Source organism: Chanos chanos, chromosome 4 (genome assembly GCF_902362185.1).
Source record: "Chanos chanos chromosome 4, fChaCha1.1, whole genome shotgun sequence".
NCBI classification, from domain to species: domain Eukaryota; kingdom Metazoa; phylum Chordata; class Actinopteri; order Gonorynchiformes; family Chanidae; genus Chanos; species Chanos chanos.
In genome coordinates, this window is record NC_044498.1 from 13,429,790 (window position 1) to 13,448,120 (window position 18,331).

Below are 18,331 nucleotides of genomic sequence, written 5' to 3' on the forward strand. Positions count from 1 at the left end.
GAGCCACTGCGCTGTGATGACTGAGTTAAATGAGGGCGGCATGAAAACACACATGCACACACACACGCTCGCGCACGCGACTTTCCAACCACAAAACAGCCTTATTGTGCCAGCTCTCCAGGCCCACAATGAGGAGGACACAGTGGTACACAATGCCACACATCCAACTATGCACAAACACACACACACACACACTGACACAAACAGACATCTGAGTGCACGTGTAGATGCTAAGATTGAGACTGCATCTGAAAAATAAAGTACTCTCCTTTCTGAAATGGGAGGGTAGGAGACAGAGAGGAGGAGAACGTGAAGAAATGAAAAGGAGCAGAAAGAAAGGGAAGGAGGAGAGGAGCAGCAGGTTTCCGGAAAAAAAAAGCATGAATTATTTAAGATATCACATTAAGAGAACAAAACGCTCATTCTCAGAGGAGGATGGCGTAATTGTGTTGTGCGCTAATTATCTGTATGCAGAGGAAGACATGTAAAGTGCAGGGTTAATCTATGAGCCAGTTTGCCTCAGATGGGGCTTTTTTTCAAGCTTTGTGTTAACTCACCAAAAAACTCCAGTGACTTAATTAAATGTTTAAAAGAAAGAGGGGTCCAGGACAGAGCCAATCTGCCTGGCATCTGGATAGATGAAGAAACAGAAAGCTGGGACATAGTCTTCTACAAAATTCACATTATCTTCACAAGTAGAGTGGATAGCTCATTTAAGTCCCGACGGGGGAGGCAGGAAAAAAAATAGCTTAAGTTCATTATCTTAGGCCAACAGGCCTGAAACAGCCATGCATATTAGCCCACAGTAGGGCCTCAAGATTAAGAGGTAAAAAGAAAAAAAAAAAAGAAATAAAATAACTGCAATTATTCTGACAGATAGCATGGTTAAGATTATTAATTGCAATTAACAGAAATGACATATTCCACTCATGTTCTGCTGACTCAGTAAGACAAAAAAAAGGGGCAGAGAAACATATTAGAAGATGATTTTGTTTCTTGGCATTACTGCAGAACTCATGGATTTGGTTTCTACTTTCACGGTTCATTAAAAATGAGAAAAAAAAAATAAAATGTATATTTCAGATGTCATTGGGGTGCTAAAAACCTATAGTATTCTGTCTTCTAAAAAAAAAAAAAAATTACTTGTACATTGCTATTTTCTCCAAAACACACATACATAATTACACAGAACACAAAGAAGTCGACTTTTATTTATGAAAATATCATGAAATTGTGTAGCTGCAGATGTCTGGTTAAGAACAGGGTACTGGCAATTTCCAGAGAGTACCGTGTTCTCACACTAATGAATAAGGAACAGTGCTTCATGCATTTCTACGTTCTGTTCAAAAGTCACACCCTGAGGGGTCCATGGTCAGGAGCACAGGAAGGCTAAGTTCCACTAAAGGGTACATCACACAGTGGTGACAGTTTGGATAGAGGGGTGAGGAGACACTGCTATAAGGAAGATGGTTTGTCATCACACTATCACTCACAGCAGGCCATTCTACCCACTGTCACAGACTTACTGGGCTTCGGAAGCTCCTCTACAAGCTCCTTCTCTTCACAGACTTTTGTAAGCCATTGAAAATGGAGAAAGGGAGGAGAGAGAGAGAGAGAGAGAGAGAGAGAGAGAGAGAGAGAAAGAGAGAGAGAAATATTCATTATGAAGAAGACTTGAAAGGTTGAGCAAGCAACTTTTGCGAATATGTCATGAATTTAATGAACTACAAGCTGTGAACTAAATGCATCGAGTTGCTGTACAGGTTGGATATAATTGGAACAAACTGGCTGATACAACATATATATAGCATGGAGGGGGAAAGAAACCAAAAGTGCATGCAAGTACACACAAACACAACCATCCAAACACACACAATCAATGTCTCTCTCTCTCCCTCTCAGGAGCACCGTAAATATAATAATCCCGCCAAAAAAACTACACCAAACATATTTTCAGCATTAAGATGCATTTGCTCACCCACACAGTGATCTCTCTCTCTCTCTCTCTCTGTGTGTGTGTGTATATATATATATATATATATATATATATATATATATATATATATATATATATATATATATATATATATATACACACACACACACACACACACACACACACATATAATTTTGATCATTAAGTTAAAACAATGTGGAATTTAGTAAAAATGAGCCAAACTGCTACTTATTCTGCTCTGTCATATCGATCCCTCCTCCCTCTCTTCTGGCTGAAATAAAGAGACTTAAAGGAGAGTGGAGACAGTTGAGAGAGGGAGAGCTCCCTGGGTGAGGAGGAGCAATGAGAGATGGTCTCAGTGAGTGAAAGAGTCTCTCAGGATTAAGATATGCCGTATTGATCCGCTCATCATGACTTACTGCCACGCCGTCAAAAGTGCCCTGCAGCAAATCCATTATTCACGGGGTCCAAAACCACATCATGCCAAGCGTTACATAAGATCCTGCCCGTTACAGCGTGTATGGAGAGACAACTCGTGTGTCCAGTTGTAACAATGTGTCACGGTCATTGCGACCGAGAGGTTCACTGTTCATCTGTCTCATACTTAATAAGTGTTACTTGTGCTACACACACACACACCCGCACAAACGCACACACACATATGTAAACATTCTTAATCTCCTGGACGGAATGACAGGAAGAGTGTCCATTCAGAGAGGTTAAAAATTAAACACTACACACTCGGGGGATAATTAAAACCCTGCTCTACTGATACAGACTGTGGATTTGGTCAGGTGGTTATCAGCTAATTAAATCTCAACCTCTAACAAACCATCTCTATCTCTCCTTCGCTCTCTATATCATCCCAAACAACAACTCATTATGCAGCCACCAATTACTGATCCTGTAGGAGGCTTGGGCTTCATTAGTTAATCAATCACGTCAAGGCGAGCAGGCAATCTTATCGCACGCGCATATCAGGGCAGGAAGTGTACCAGATAGTGGCTAATGCTAGGACAACTGGCTGCTTTACATCATTAGAAATCCATCTACTCCTCCCATCAGCACTGGAGGAAATGAACACAAACACACACAGATACAGACACATACACACACAAACACAGACCCATATACACAGAGGAGGTAGGGCCAGGAAGTCATTGAGAGCATGTATATGTCTTTGAGTGGACAGGTGTGCTCACATGTGTGATGTACACGGTCACACACAGAGCAGTAACACAATAGAAGAGAATCAAATGGAATTGAGTTTGTAAACTGTATAGTTCTGTTACGGGGTTTTTTCTCTTCTCATAATGAGTTCTGGTTCGTCCCTATTCAAGCTGAAAGCTTCAGTCATCTCCCTGTGGGTTTAAACGAGAACACCAGAGGCTTCTAATTAAACACCGGTCCTTATTGAAAATCTCCACGCTGACTTGTGACTGTACTCGACATACTGCCCAGAATATCTTCAACATAATGACATAAGTGAGTTTTTTTTTTTTTTTTTTTTAATCTGGTGCTGAGAAACACTGCGCTACAGAATGATGGGACCCATGATGTTGGAAAATGTCATTTTATCCTGTTTTCTTTCTTGCTTTTTTTTTTTTCCCCTTTTTTTCCCCCCCTTTTTTCTTTTCCCGCAACCTGCACACAGAGGACGGTACATCTGCAGAGCCTCAGTCTGCCTTGCTTGTACTAAAGGGAATGGGAGATGAAATAAACATTGATTGAAAGAGCATGACTGATGTGCTACATGACAGCTACACCCTGGAGACAGCCCCCAGTGTTCAGGCGGCTAGCGCGCATCTGATCAAGAGATTTTTAATCACGCCTGAACATTACTGCAAGTTAGCCAAGGCATAAAAAAAAAAAAAAGGCTGCTCTTGACATAGATACATATCTTTCACTATTTTTGTATGCAAACCAGCATATATGCAGATACTAGAGAGAGATATAGCCGTGGGCATACACGCACATGCGAGTTCCACCTGGATACACACCTATGTATCTCCGAGCGAGTAGTGTATTTGAGAGAGAGTGAGTGAGTGAAGGTGTGTGTGTGTGTGTGTGTATGATCAGAATCACAAATTACACAGATATGTGTAAAAGTGTAAAAGTGTCAGGGAATCCCCTGCTGTGTTTTACCATGTCCTCTTTCAGAGCACGAAAGGTTGTTTTTTTTTTCTTTAAACCTGCCTGTAGTTCCAGTTGGATGATTTTCTCTGTGGTTTGAGATTGATTCCTCCCCACCCCCCCACAACTTTTCCGCTTCTAAGGCTTTGCTTCTTTGCCTCTGCTGGAGGAAACTGCAGAACACCAAATCAGTTCAGTTTTAGCAGCACCTTCTCCTCTCTTCTGTATTTACCCATCCTTCAGCTACGACACACTGGCAGATAACACTTTTTCTTCCTCTGATTGGACGCTTGATGAGACAGTATCTACGATGGCCTCGTTATTCAGATAAGATCAAGCAGCCAGTGAAGGGAAAACATTTCCCTTCAGTTCATCTACTCCCCTGTGTCTCTGTGTGTGTGTGTGTGTGTGTGTGTTTGTGGGGTCTTCACTACCTGCCTCTTGGCCATTGCTGTTCCACTGCCCTTCTGTCCTGTTTCTGACACTTCGAAACAGTGTGTGTGAGAGAGAGAGAGAGAGAGAGAGAGTGTGTGAGAGAGTGAAAGAAAGAAAGAGAGAGAGAGAGAGAGCTGTAATCTGTTGTTTCTAATGGGCTGTTAAAATGATCACTGAAGCTTTGGTCCACAATGCTGTTATCATAGGCATTACTGCACACATAAGCATTAGCTGCCATAGAAGGCGGTTGATTGAATGTATTTGAGGTCAGTGACGCCTCTGGAGAATGAGAGCACGTTGACATAAGTGGCTAGCACTCCCTCGCTGCCCATATTTCACGCTTTTTTGACTTCTCTCTGACCAAAAGGCTCCTTGTAAATAAGGATTTTGACAGAAATCTTTGCTCGCTCTAACTTGACCTCCACAGCACGGCGTCAATACTTAAAGCGAGAACCACTACACATATTCTGAAAAGATACCAAAGCCGAGATACACGTGCAAATACATCACCAACAAATGTTTCTAATTGATAACCCTGATATTTCCTCTTAATGTGAAAAACCTCAAAATGATGCCAAGACTTCTCGATTATGCTCCTTCGTACAGTTCTTGTTTAGAGCCTTAATCTGTATCTGAGCTGTTTGATAGACCTCAGTGATTCTGTCTGGCTCTCCAAGGCATCACACTTTCCAATGAAGTTGACATTAAAAAGTGATTAAACCATCTGTGGAAATAAAAGGCCTAACTATCGCGAGAGAATAGAGGAAGTGGAGACGGGGGATGTTATGATAATGATGATAAAGAGCATATTTATGATTGGCGATTGGCTGCTGCAGATGGCAGGCTTGTCTGTGTATGTGTGTGTGTGTGTGTGTGTGTGTGTGTGTGGGTCAATAATGCAGTAGTATTTGTACTGATTTGTTCCTGTAATAGGAGCAGACCAGTGGGACGGTGTCATCATGGCTTGGCAGAAAAAAAGATTTGTACTCATGCATATTAAAAAAAAACAAACAAAAAAAAAACCAGACAAACAAAACAACAACAACAAACCCACAGTAATGAAAATCATTTGTTTGTCTCTCTCCATCATATTCCTAATTCTATCAATTGGTCTATTTCCATCAGTCTGTCATGACAGTTTTCTTTATTTTTCTGTAGTAATCTTCCTCTGCCTCTCTGACCTCTGCTCCAATCTCCATCTGTCATGCAGGAAAACTTTAGTTCTGAATCAACACTGCCCCTCATTTTCTGAAGCATTGCTGTGTGATGTATATGCACAGAGAGAAAAAGCAATGATGTAGAATCCTTGAGCTACACCAACAAACTCTGAGAACAGTCTAACTCAAGTTCAGCTTCTCCATTCTCTAACAAAAATACATTATACCACCTCGCGCACACGCACACACAAGAAATGTGTAGTTTCAGCTTCAAGAGACCAACTGTTAAGAGTGAAACAGCGCCCTCTACAGCTAGGAAACAGTATGCACACATGAACATACAGGTCAAGTTTGAAATATTGCTCATAATGGCCGTTATTATCTACGTAAGCGAATGTTTCTTTTGCATTAAATGTAATCAAAACAGTGCAACAAAACATCTCTAAAATTTCCCAAAGGACATTCCCCAAAGCATAGGCAAGAAGGTAAAAAAAACAAAAAAAAACCCAAAAAACAACAGGCACATACAAATGCATACATACATACACATATACACACACGAATGCACAAACAGAGACAAGGCAACAAAAAGAGAAAGATGAGAAAGAAAGAGATAATGTCTCGCTTCTCGTCTTTCCTGTCATTTCATTTCGGCCTCCTATCATTACAGGGGATAAGTGGATGAGTGGAAAAACACGTCTATTATCAATTCTTCTGTGCAAAAAGGAAAAATACCACACATAAATGAAAAATCATCTTTGCAAAATAAAGCTGCAGCAGCAAATGTCTTTTAAACGAGGGAGCGCATTACTTTGCTGATGTAGGAGCCCGTGAGAACAAATTGTAAATAAATTGCGGTGCTTTTTGTTATGAGATAGAATTGCCAACAACAGAAAAAGAGAAAGGGAGAGGAAGATGGAGAGAGAACGAAAGAAAGGTAGATATCACAGTGAAGAAAAGAGAATAAGTACATGAAAATAGGAGAGAAGACGTATTGCGTTTGAGAATAATAGAGCGAGAGAGAGAGAGAGAGAGAGAGAGAGCCAGAGAGAGAGAGAGAGAGAGAGAGAGAGAGAGAGAGAGAGCCAGAGAGAGAGAGAGAGAGCGAGAGAGAGAGAGAGAGAGAGAGCGAGAGAGAGAGAGAGAGAGAGAGAGAGAGCCAGAGAGAGAGAGAGAGAGAGAGAGAGAGAGAGAGAGAGAGAGAGAGAGAGAGCGAGAGAGAGAGAGAGAGAGAGAGAGAGAGAGAGCCAGAGAGAGAGAGAGAGAGAGAGAGAGAGAGAGAGAGAGAGAGAGAGAGAGTCAGAGAGAGAGAGAGAGAGAGAGAGGAATAAAAGAAAAAGGTGAAGTGGATTGTGGTAGAGTGGTCGGGAGCGCGTGGCAAAAATCTTATCTTCTCCTCTGTTAAACAAACAAACAAACAAACAGATCCCTGAACGCACAGCTGCACGCACACACACACACACACACACACACACACACACACAGACACAGACAAACTTTGAAACTGAAAAGCTTACAGGAGTGCATGCAATTGACCTCTGCTCTGTCTACCACGAAGTATCTTTCAATTCAATACAGAGCATATTCACTCTGTTTTCAATCCAACATACTGTCAATGCAAAAACACTTCAGCCCAACCATCACCTAAGATCCCTACCAAATCTATAAGGATAACATTCTTTCCATCAGCCGTCAATAACACTTCCAGCTGTACTGCAATTTATCCTTGGGGGTCGGACAGAAAAGGAATGAATCTAGTACATTAAGGAAAAGGCTCATTTAGGCTGACAGCTGGGTCCCGTTTCAATCATATTCTAAAGCACTTTTTCACACTATTATTTAACTCTGCAAGTACCAATCTGAACCAAACGTCAATTCACTACAAAACAGCTGAGCAAATGAACAATCCCCATCCCCCTCTCCACAAATGCTCCACATAATCATCACTCAAATCAACCACAACAGCAAAAAAAAACACCACACCCATTAACACAAGTCGTCAATTCCACATTTATTAACTTGCTGACCAGCCAAAGGATTCTAGTATTTTAAATTGCTAAAAATCTATTATAATCTATACATATAAAAAAAAAATCCAGCCTATCAGTGTATGTACCGTTAAACTGTGACACCAATCCAACATCACATGTGTATCTGCTTCCAAGCTCTTGCGTTCTGAAAAATTCAGCCTGAAGTCATCCAAAGCTCTTTGTCTTGAAGTGACTTTAACACATTACATAAATAACCATGACACAACCAATAGGGAACAAAGCATGAATCATTAGCCTAAATGACCCATTACATCTCCCACAGACTATAAAAGCATCTCCCCCATGTGAGGAAAGAACAGAAAACCTTTCTGTTATGAGGTAGGCACCATGAAAGCCACATGCACAATGTGACTGAAAGAACAAGCTAAGAAAGACTTCTCCGTGCGCATGGCTGTTGAGAGCTAAAAAGAGACTTATGCATCTGAATAGAACTATATGAAAGTTTAATTCTCACATTCAAATTCATGCCATGAGAATCTGTCCTTTCCTAATGACGCAAAACTGCACCACCATCCTTTTACTGGAGATCATAAAACCGGAGATAACGACTTTTATGAATGTCACTGTCGACATATCTTCATGGAACATGCCGCACATTTACTGTGAGTGAGACTCAGCATACACACTCCGTCTCCTTAACGGGTTCATTTACCTGTGTGTGTGTGTGAAGGGTTGTGTTTGCAACTCTGTATGTGAAGTATATGTGTAATAGTGCACGAGTGTGTGTGTGTGTGTATGTATAAGTGTAATTTTAAGTGTGTGTGTGTGTGTGTTAATAGCATGCTTGTGTCTTGGCTGTAGGAGGAATAACAGGAATGAGGGGAGGAATATGTGTGTGGGAGAGAACTCTGGTGAGAGCTGTGATTACGAGTGGCCAGCATGAGGTTCGCATACTACCGCTATCTCCACGTACACCCAAGAGCTTCACACACAGATTTAAAGTAGATTAAGGGCTTTGAAGGTAATTCTGCCTGCTAATTTTACCACACACACAGAGAGAGGGGGGGGGGGGGGAGAGAGAGAGAGAGAGAGAGAGAGAGAGAGAGAGAGAAAATAAAAAAACACATGATGACCTGTCTCCTGACATGAATACAGACTGAAAAAGATTGGACAAATTAGCTGGACTTTTGGTTAAATGTTTCTCTCTTTCTCTCTGCATTCTCATTTTCTTTGATGAACTGAAACCATTTTCCATAATCCATAACACTGGTAGGCAATTTCACTTGGACAAATTCCTCAGTGCTCTCTTTTTCTGCCACTTTCAGTCTCAAACATACTCAAAATTATTATTATGGTCTTAGTTACACTCAAATTAGTCTGGCTTGATTTGTGTGCATTTGAGTATAGGCCAAACAGATCACATATTGATCGAATGCAAACAAACCTCACGCTTTGTAGCAGACGGGTACATATGAATGAGTGAGTCAGAGAGAGAGAGAGAGAGAGAGAGAGAGAGAGAGGGGGAGAGAGTGAAGAAGGAAGAGACAGTGAGAGAGAGAGAGAGAGAGATAGAGACAGGGAGAGACGGAGAAAGAGATATATTCAGACAGCTGTACTTTGGGAGCTTTAATCAACAGGCTTGGCCATTTTACTAATGGAGACAACAGCTCGGGCGTTTGGGTCATATTTTTGGGGAGTTGCCTGCGTTATTTTGAGCTGTCTAATTATGCATGTCTGTAATTAAAAAGTTTGGAGCTGCATACATTTGGGAAGAGACAGAGAGAGAGAGAGGGAGGGGGGCAGGGAATTCCTGTACAAGGGCATGATTCCACTGACAAAATAACTTTTTTTCCGTCACATGTGTGTTTAATAAATATAAGACATGAACTTTTCAGTACCAGACAGCCCTAAAGTGCTTAATTAAATATATATTATCAAACATATGAAGGAGTTTTTAATCATCTATTTGTAATACGTCATTCTGTCAGCTTCATTTTCTTTTGTTTGGCCACCTTGTTTATTTCAATGTTGGGACACATCAATATGTTTTGTCCATAGATTAGCTTTCCCTGTCGTTGTGTGTTTTTGCCTTCACTCTGTCGGTATCAGCGCGTGATTATTTTATGTAAATTAGTCTAATTATCTTTTCCGATATGTCAGCGGTGAGAACGAATTTCTGTGTGTCTTGCTGCTTTAATTTAATAGCTTGCATTGATCTGAGGCAGCAGGCTTTTGCGAGGAACACGGCAGCATCCACCAGCCTTGTCTTCTTTCGACATATCTCGGACTTCATAGATGCCCGTCGTGTTTGTCAAACGCCTCAGGTACGCGCGTTTTGGTGTTGCGCTCTCCGTCTCCTCCCTCTCTCCCCTGTCTGCCCCCCCGGGCGCTCTCGCGTTCTGTTACTTGGAGTCTTTTTCCCCAGAAAAGAGAGGGTTATTAGCAGATGTCTGTGTCTCGGGGAGAAATGGCAGCGGCTTTTCTGTGATCTTTGAGGATTTCTCCTAATTGGCTGGTGTTGATTGTGTTGTGGGTGTTGTGGAAAAGGCCAACTCTGGTAATTTGGTTGCTCTTTCCTTGGCTTGAGCGATGAAACTGATGTATATGCCTTAAGGTAAGGCACAGAGAGGGCCCAAAGTCATACATGTTTTCTTTTTTCTTTTCTTTTTTTTTTTACTTCCATGACGACCTGAAGTAAGAGCAGTTTACTTTGCTGTGGGGAACTTCACACTGCGTTCTAGTTTTAAATGGAAAGTGAAAGGGGGACATTGATTATGCAGACAGCTCTCGGTCGAAACATAGACCAGTTTAGGATAATATTTGCGGGGGCACCCCTCCCACAGAAAGACAATCACCATAAGAAATGGTGTAAGCCCATCTGTTTTTCTCTCTTCCAAATGCATAGAGAATATGCTGTGCCAAGTGGTAATAATGAGAATATATGGATTTGCAAAACACCGATGTCTACAACTGTGAAAACTGGCCTTACTTGAGAAGAGGCAATGCCACTTTACATACACTTTAAGAGTGAGGAGGTGCATCAAACACCAGGGGTTTGTGCTTCAGATCCCAGATGTAGCCATATATATATATATATATATATATATATATATATATATATATATATATATATATATATATATATATATATATACACACACACACACACACATACATATACATATATATATATATACACACACACACACACACACACACACACACACACATATATATATATATTACACACCAGCTCCACTCAGAAGTCCAAACTGCTATCCTAAACATGTATACGCGGAGTAACAAAAACAGAAACCCGATTTCAGTTAACATCCCAGGAGACTGAGAATGAATGACTTTTTGACCAGCTCAGAGACACGAAATTGAACGACTTGAATGGTTGAAGACCAATAAGTCATGGAGTGACAAGGACAGGTCTGTACACTCTGAGGATTTCTTAAGGTTCCTACATTTCCCATCAGTCGTGCGCGGACATCCTCGGGGCTGCGGCGGTCTTGCAGAACATTCTACAGCTTTGTAAAAGTGTGTTGAGAGACTGCATGGAAGTGTTTTAATCCCTGACCATTCGGGTGGACCGCCAGCACATCGATCGGGCAGTTACTGCCTGACAAGCTGATTAATAAAGGGAAAATGAGAAGGGGCTTTACTGTCTCACGCCTGTCTGGCTGAAAGCCTCTTATCTACCACCCATCATCATCTTCCCCCAACGTACACCCACAAATATGCAAAAAGACCCACTCATATTCTGATACTCTTCAATTCCCAACAGCCCTCAAAGCAAACAAACACGCATCCAAAGACAATATATCTCCTCTCCAGTAACAGAAGAAACCAACTCAGTGCAGATTCGGAGACACAATACATTCAATCAATAGAGCTCAACTGTGTGTTGGAACAGAGGAGATTCAGAAAATTGCACTTAAACATTATATCACAAAGCATGACATGCTGTGAGAGTCACTGGACTTACCAGTGTGGGGGCTCTGTGAAACGACTGGCCTGATTTTACAGCTACTGGCCCTCACAAAAGCTTCAGACAACATGATTCAATATGATACGCTCTGTGACGCCAACTTAGACACCAAGTATATTTTGTTTTCATTGATGCAAACGTAAACTCTTCCAGACATGACTAATTCAGTATAACACCGCACGGACTCAGATCTGAATGAAAATGAAGAAGTATTAAACTTTCATAAATTTCTGATTTGGGTTGCTATAGCAAAAATCTAGGCTTCTCCTAAATCCTTCTCTTTTCATCTGAACGCTCTAAAAGAGAACAGTACAGATGAGGGATCATGTCCTAGTTGTCTGGCCTGGATAGGACATCTGCACACAATTAGCACCGCCGTGAGAGGCAAAAGCAATGAAGGGGAGGGGGGGAAAAAAGGAGAAGAGAGCGAGGGGATGGCATAGTAATGGAAGCAGCATTTCTCTGCCATTAAGCTTGTTTTCTTTGATCAGAGGGTGGCATAACGCAGTGAGACGGCCACTCGAGTGTTCATCACTCCTCACTGATCTCATTAACACGATAAGATCCATTATCCACCAGCCACGCTAAAGGTAAATGTACAGGCAGAGCAGACTAAACCTCCTCAACGCACTATTCAAGAGTTTGCTTTTGCTCTCTGATGAGCTAACCAGCAGCAAATACAAAGGACGGGGTGGGATCGGCAGTGCCCAAAGCCTTTTCACTGGAACGGTATACCATACACCATAGAATAACCGCATGTAAAAGCATGTCGATAAAACTTTGTTGGGTGTTAAATAAGGTTAAAATGCCGACATGATCTTTGCTGATAAGTTATTTCAGGGGGACCAACAGATTATATAAATCTTTTTTTTTTTTTTTTTTTGGCGTTTACATTTTGAAATCTGTTGAGTATATAAAACTGTCGCTTTTGTAGTTGACAGACAAAAAAATAGGCCCTGTTTACAACTTGCATCCAGATCTGATTTTTCTCTGATCACAAATGGACAGCTCAAAAGTACAGGTGTAAACACATCCAATGCACATTGAGGTCTCATCGAGATCCAATCACTCAGAACACATTCGGAGGTCATCTGGACCACATATGAGCACATTCTTGTAAACGCGAATGCAAACTTGACCACATTGAATGACCATCTACTCAACTGATGTCCTCTGCTTACGCGGAAGTACGAACTCATTCACATGTGTACACACTCGCTCACCAACGGCGTCATATTAAAGTGCAACAACAGGCAACAACAACAGCAACAGGCAAAATGGATATTGTTTTGATTTCTTCTTCTTTTGCTTTTAATTTCTGACAGACTAGGCACGGGAAGTGCATTGATGCCTCCCGCCGATTAAAAAAAAAACAAAGTTTAACATGTTCCAAAATGTTCCAAAACTGCAATAAATGATCACCAAATCTCTCTCGGACATTTCTTGTTAGAAACACTTCCTCCTGTCAAAAAAAAATCAGAATCGAAATCCTAGGAGTATGATCGTTCTCACGTTAAGTGTTTTCCTCTCCATTGACGCCCATTATTAGGAAACAGCTTAACGTGCCTCAATGTCCCAAAACAGCGATCAATGATCATCATTTTGGTCGGCAATGTCACATGGCATAAGCGCACTTCTTCCAGTCAAAAAAGCAAAACTGAAATTCAGTGAAAGGGGTGATGTGTTGGAAATGATTTACGTGTTTATTTGCATATTGAATGGGGAAGTGAGACCCAATCTCAAGTGGTCACTCGAGACACAGATTCTAAAGCCAGGTGCAAACGGGCATACTTAGAGCTGTCCACTTGTGATTGGATCACCAAAATCGGATCTTAATGCAAGGTGTAAACAGGGCCATAGACTTACATCCCATCTTAGCAGCCAGTAGTCCTGCCAACAATGTCAACCAGATTTCATATTAGATAGAGGAGCATAAAGAAATGTTCTTCATAAAGATTTGTGTAACACTGCTGGAGAGCTATTCAGTTTTTCCAGGCCTTCTTCATAAATAAACACCACCAGAGCCAACTCTCAAAACTGAACTTTCTGTGGTTACACGCTCCCTAGACTCCCTCTTTCTCACTCATCACAGAATATGGAAGTGGACATAAGTTGACACACCTGCCGTGATTTCAATATTGAATAAACAAAGACGACAAAGGCAAGAGGGAAGAGAGAAAAAAAAAAAACACCCACAAAACATGTGCAACATTTTAAAGAGGGAAAAAAAAAAAGAACCAAACAAACGCTCTTCTGCACACGGTCCCGTACACACACAATCTCACATAAAGATGAATAACGCGCGGACAGAGCGTGTGCGTCCCACTGTTCTAAAGCAGTCAGAGCAAAATCCAATAAGTGAGAAAGAGCAGTCAAGAGAACTGAAGCAAAGCGGTTAGCAACGAGAGCGCACAGGAGACCAAGTTACTACACATAAGACCAATCAGTCCATCAACATGCTCCACAGGAACCTTGAACAACTTTGGCCACGCACATGCTACCGCGGCTCATCGTTTCAACGCTAACGCATTAACCGCTCCGCACACGACAAAAAAGACAAAGCGGCTGAGTAAAATGCGCAAACCGTTAATTATTTTGATTTTGTACTGCTTTTGCAAAGCTGACCTGTTTTCCGCCCCGCCCCCAAGACGTCAGTAATTTTAAGTTACCACCACATAACATCAGTAACCACATTAATAGCTTGTCTGCAGTTTTTCTTTTTTTTTAAATCTTCAGTTGCGTGAGCGGAACAAAGCCATATGTGGGGGTAAATTTAGTGACATTTAGACACATCCCCTGCAGCAGACACATTAAGCTGGGAAATGGGTGACAACAGGTGGATCAAACAAGAAGCAGCACAACACACTGACATTTCAAGAGGAATCTCTAACTTAAATTTATCAACAAAAAAAAAGGTCACAATTTTTCTGTGTTACATGTGAGTCATAAGTGTGTTTCAACTCTCAAGATTCTAAAGAAAAAGAAATTTGAAAAAAAAAGAAAGAAAAAGAAAGAAAAGAAAGAAAATTGACAACAAACAATACCAAGAAGAAATCTGAAAAAAAAAAAAAAGTTTTTGTCAGAACAGCAGGAGCTTGCTAGAAAAACACTGGGGAAAAAAACAGGTGGTTAAGGCTCTAAACCTCCAAAACCCTCCACCATTAGTTAAGTCAGCAGCTGATTCTATTGGAGGGCAAAGATGAGAGTCCATCTGGGGAAAGGGGGAAAAAAAAAAAAAAAAAAAAAAAGGATCCTACACATTCCTCTACACATCAAGAGTCCTCAACAATTATAAGTGTAGAGCTAGCCCTGAGCTTCCTTCAAAATAAAACCTGACTCTCTTTTTTTCTTTTTTTCCTCCCTCCATTTTCTTTTATTATTCTCTTTCCCTTTCTTTGTAGTTGGAAGGTTGACCTTGAGGCGCGGGGTTGGATTCACATGAGGAGAGCGTGGTGATGGTGGGCCATAGGTACAGAGGCAGAGGGGAGTTTGGTTTAGACCAGGTGCCTCTCTGATGTGGCATTAGAGATGCAACTCCACAGCTGACAAAGCCAAAGGGAAATAAAAGGCAGGGGAAGGCCATTCAACAGCATCCAATTTAAAGGCCACCTGGAGAATAGTAAGGGAGACGTGCCTTAAAACCCTTGCCCCTACGGAAATCCATCTTGGTGGCGCTATCTAATAAACAATTCCATTACCCTGCTTCCCCAGGTGAAATTAAATGTCATGGTTAAGTGGGGCATCGAGAGTGGGAAATCGGCACGACTCGGCAGACATTCATAGTGGCCATTATCTGCTTGTGTCCAAATGAGAGTCTGCAAGCACATGTGAGCGCATCTTCTCTGGTGAAACAATACACTTGATAAGGAAGGGAAAAAAAAAAAAAAAAAAAAAAAGGAATGAGAGTGTTGAACTTTTATTCAAAACTACGTGAGGATAAAGTTCTGAGGAGCAGGGGTGGATTTAAACCATTTTTAAATGGCTGTGGATAGATGGAAATAGATGGTATGTAGCATGTAAACAATGAACGCGTTTTTTTTTTTTTTTAAAGACAATCTAAGCGCTGTCATATGAGTTAAAAGTTTTACAATAACTTTGCAAATCTTTCATTGATGATCACTGACCCCTACTGCTCTTCACCCCAGATATGACCGTGGTCCCGTAATAACATGATGGGAGGCTGTACGTGTGCTCCATGGCAAGACGATTTACCTCAACACGCATGCTGTACAATACATCACACAATGCAGTCATACTGCAAAAAGAGTCGTGACCCTGGGCGTACACGCATTCTGTCCATGCACTGAGAAACACCAGCCAATCACAAACACCTCCTCTATGTGAGTCTGTGTTATACTCGACGTTATGAATAACAGGAAAATGAAAAATTGGATTTATTGTCGTTGGCAGCTTTTAATAAAAAGGTTCACGCTCTGTCACTTTTAGACCCATTATAACACTTGTCTCATCCAGTAAAATCATCAATGGGATTTGTCCAATGTAAATGGAATCCATGGAGGTAACATATCGAAAACATTGTTTAGTTTTTCAGTGTTGTCTACATTTTTAATTCCAGGAAGCAGGAAAATGTGTGACGTGAACAGGGTAAATGAGTGAAAATAGACATATAGATGAAGAGTTCAAGAAAAAGCCTTGTCCCTCCTCCTGTGAGACTGAATGAGAACAATAGCAGACAGATAACACATTGTGCTGCCAAGGAAAACGTCCTTTTCTCAACCTGTTGGAACTTTCTTTTCTTTTTTTTCATTAAATCTTAGAATATCCACCACTGTTAATAAAGTGGCAATCTTTTTTTTTTTTAATTAACGTTATTATCACTACTACTTTTTTTTTTTCTTTTGGAAGAGATCAGTTTCTTTGGATGACTTCAAAATAAGCAACACAAACAATAAGAATATGTCACTATCTCTCAATAACACTGATGAGTAATATCAGTGCAACATCAGTCATTGGGTGAGGAGCATCTCTTGTGACTGTTAAAAATATACGGCCCACAAAAATATGCTGATTCCTCTGTTTAAATAATACAACAAAACAACATGAGTACATATGACACAATATGTCTGTTTGTTTGTTTGAGTCTTCTGCTCAATCCTTCCAACATTGTGGAAGAATAATCTCTGTGAGAGTGATAAATGTTTTGTGTCATGGTTTTGTGCGGCTTCAGTTATTGCAGTTTTCTTTTCTTTTTTTTCCTTTTTTTCTCTCAAGGTTACACAGCACCGTGTCTCAGACAGAGAAAGTGCTCTGTGCGCCTCAGAGAAGCTCCAACCTTCAGAACATGACTGTACACTGCTTAAAGTGCACTACACTGCTTAAAAGTGCACTAACGAAGGAAACCTCAAAGGACTGGGAGTGGAGAAAAAGAGGTAGTTTTTTGAGGATTAGCCTTCAGGGCCAGAAAAACAAGTCTCAGCAAACTTTCTGCTCCCTCCAAACGTTAGTTTTCAGTTTTGTTTAACACAACAACCCCCCCTCCCCTCCCCCCACCCAAACACGCGAACAGACACGCTACGTTTTGACACTGACAAAAATGATATTGTAGAGTTTCTCTAGAGATAGCAGGAGATCAGAGCACCTTCCGAAATCTTCTGAAGTACAACTTCAGTCTCAGTAAGCTTTCGATTTTCTTTCTTTTCTTTTTTTCCCCCATGAGTTTGTTTGTTTATTACTCTGTTCCATGCTCTATCACCTCTCCTTCCTTGAAAGTGACTACACTTAACCGACACAATCGTTCCTTTTAAATCAATCAGTTTTACTCAGAGAGGATGATCTGGGCTTCAGATAAATCCTTTTAGTGAGCGGAGAGGGAATTCAAGTGCCTGAAAGATGCATTACAAAATTTGACATAATACACACCAGTGCTGAGACAAAAAAAATGAAGGGGGCAAAAAAAAAAAAATTTGAAATAACTTTCATTATAACAAGATTAACCTCTGAGGTGAAATAATTAGAAATATGCAAGCCTTGTTTAAAGTGTACATAGATCTTGACTGTGTGCTTTATTGTTTATCAATGTATTACTATTTTAAACCGGAATAGCTTATTCATAAGTTAATGAAATTCAGAATTAGTCAAATCTGTCCATTGGCATCCTTTTTTTTTTTCAGCTGCACTGTATTACCAGTTTGACTGTCCACTGTAGTTTCGAAATTACACCTGCCAAATATCACACTAGAGTCTTAACCACTTATTCCAGCTTGAAGGTCAGATAAATTATATTTGTTTAACACTGAAGTGATTTTTTTTTTTTTTGTAAGGACACTCAAAAAGCAATGACCAATAAAAATACACAATCACGTCAACACTAATGTACCTGCAAAGTACAAGAACATGTATGGGAGAGGGGATGGTCTACATGCCTTACACACACACACACACACACAGGCGCACACACAAGCACACACAGAGACAGACACAGAGACACCGAGACTCGCAAAAAATCTCCTAAAAACTCTTAAAGATTGAAATTGCTAAAACTACAATCTACTATTTCTGGCAAAGTCATTTCTCATCAGGAGGCGCAGAAATGAAAAACCTATACCGTGAGAGCTCATTCTAGCCAAGAGTGTCAGAGAACATGCATGAACTCAGACCCCTTTTTTTTTGGGGGGGGGGGGGTTGTTTTGTTTTAAAGTCCAGT

At 40.8% G+C, this 18,331-nt stretch overlaps 1 protein-coding gene across 1 annotated transcript in view; it reads right to left on the minus strand.

Moving 5' to 3' along the window:
- The window catches only part of LOC115810159 (protein diaphanous homolog 3-like), a 215,309-nt gene that overhangs the window by 93,124 nt on the left and 103,854 nt on the right, over nucleotides 1-18,331 (minus strand). The window contains exon 19 of the mRNA XM_030772085.1: nucleotides 1,527-1,568. Coding sequence (XP_030627945.1) covers nucleotides 1,527-1,568 — 42 coding nt within the window. The remainder of the gene's footprint in view (nucleotides 1-1,526; nucleotides 1,569-18,331) is intronic.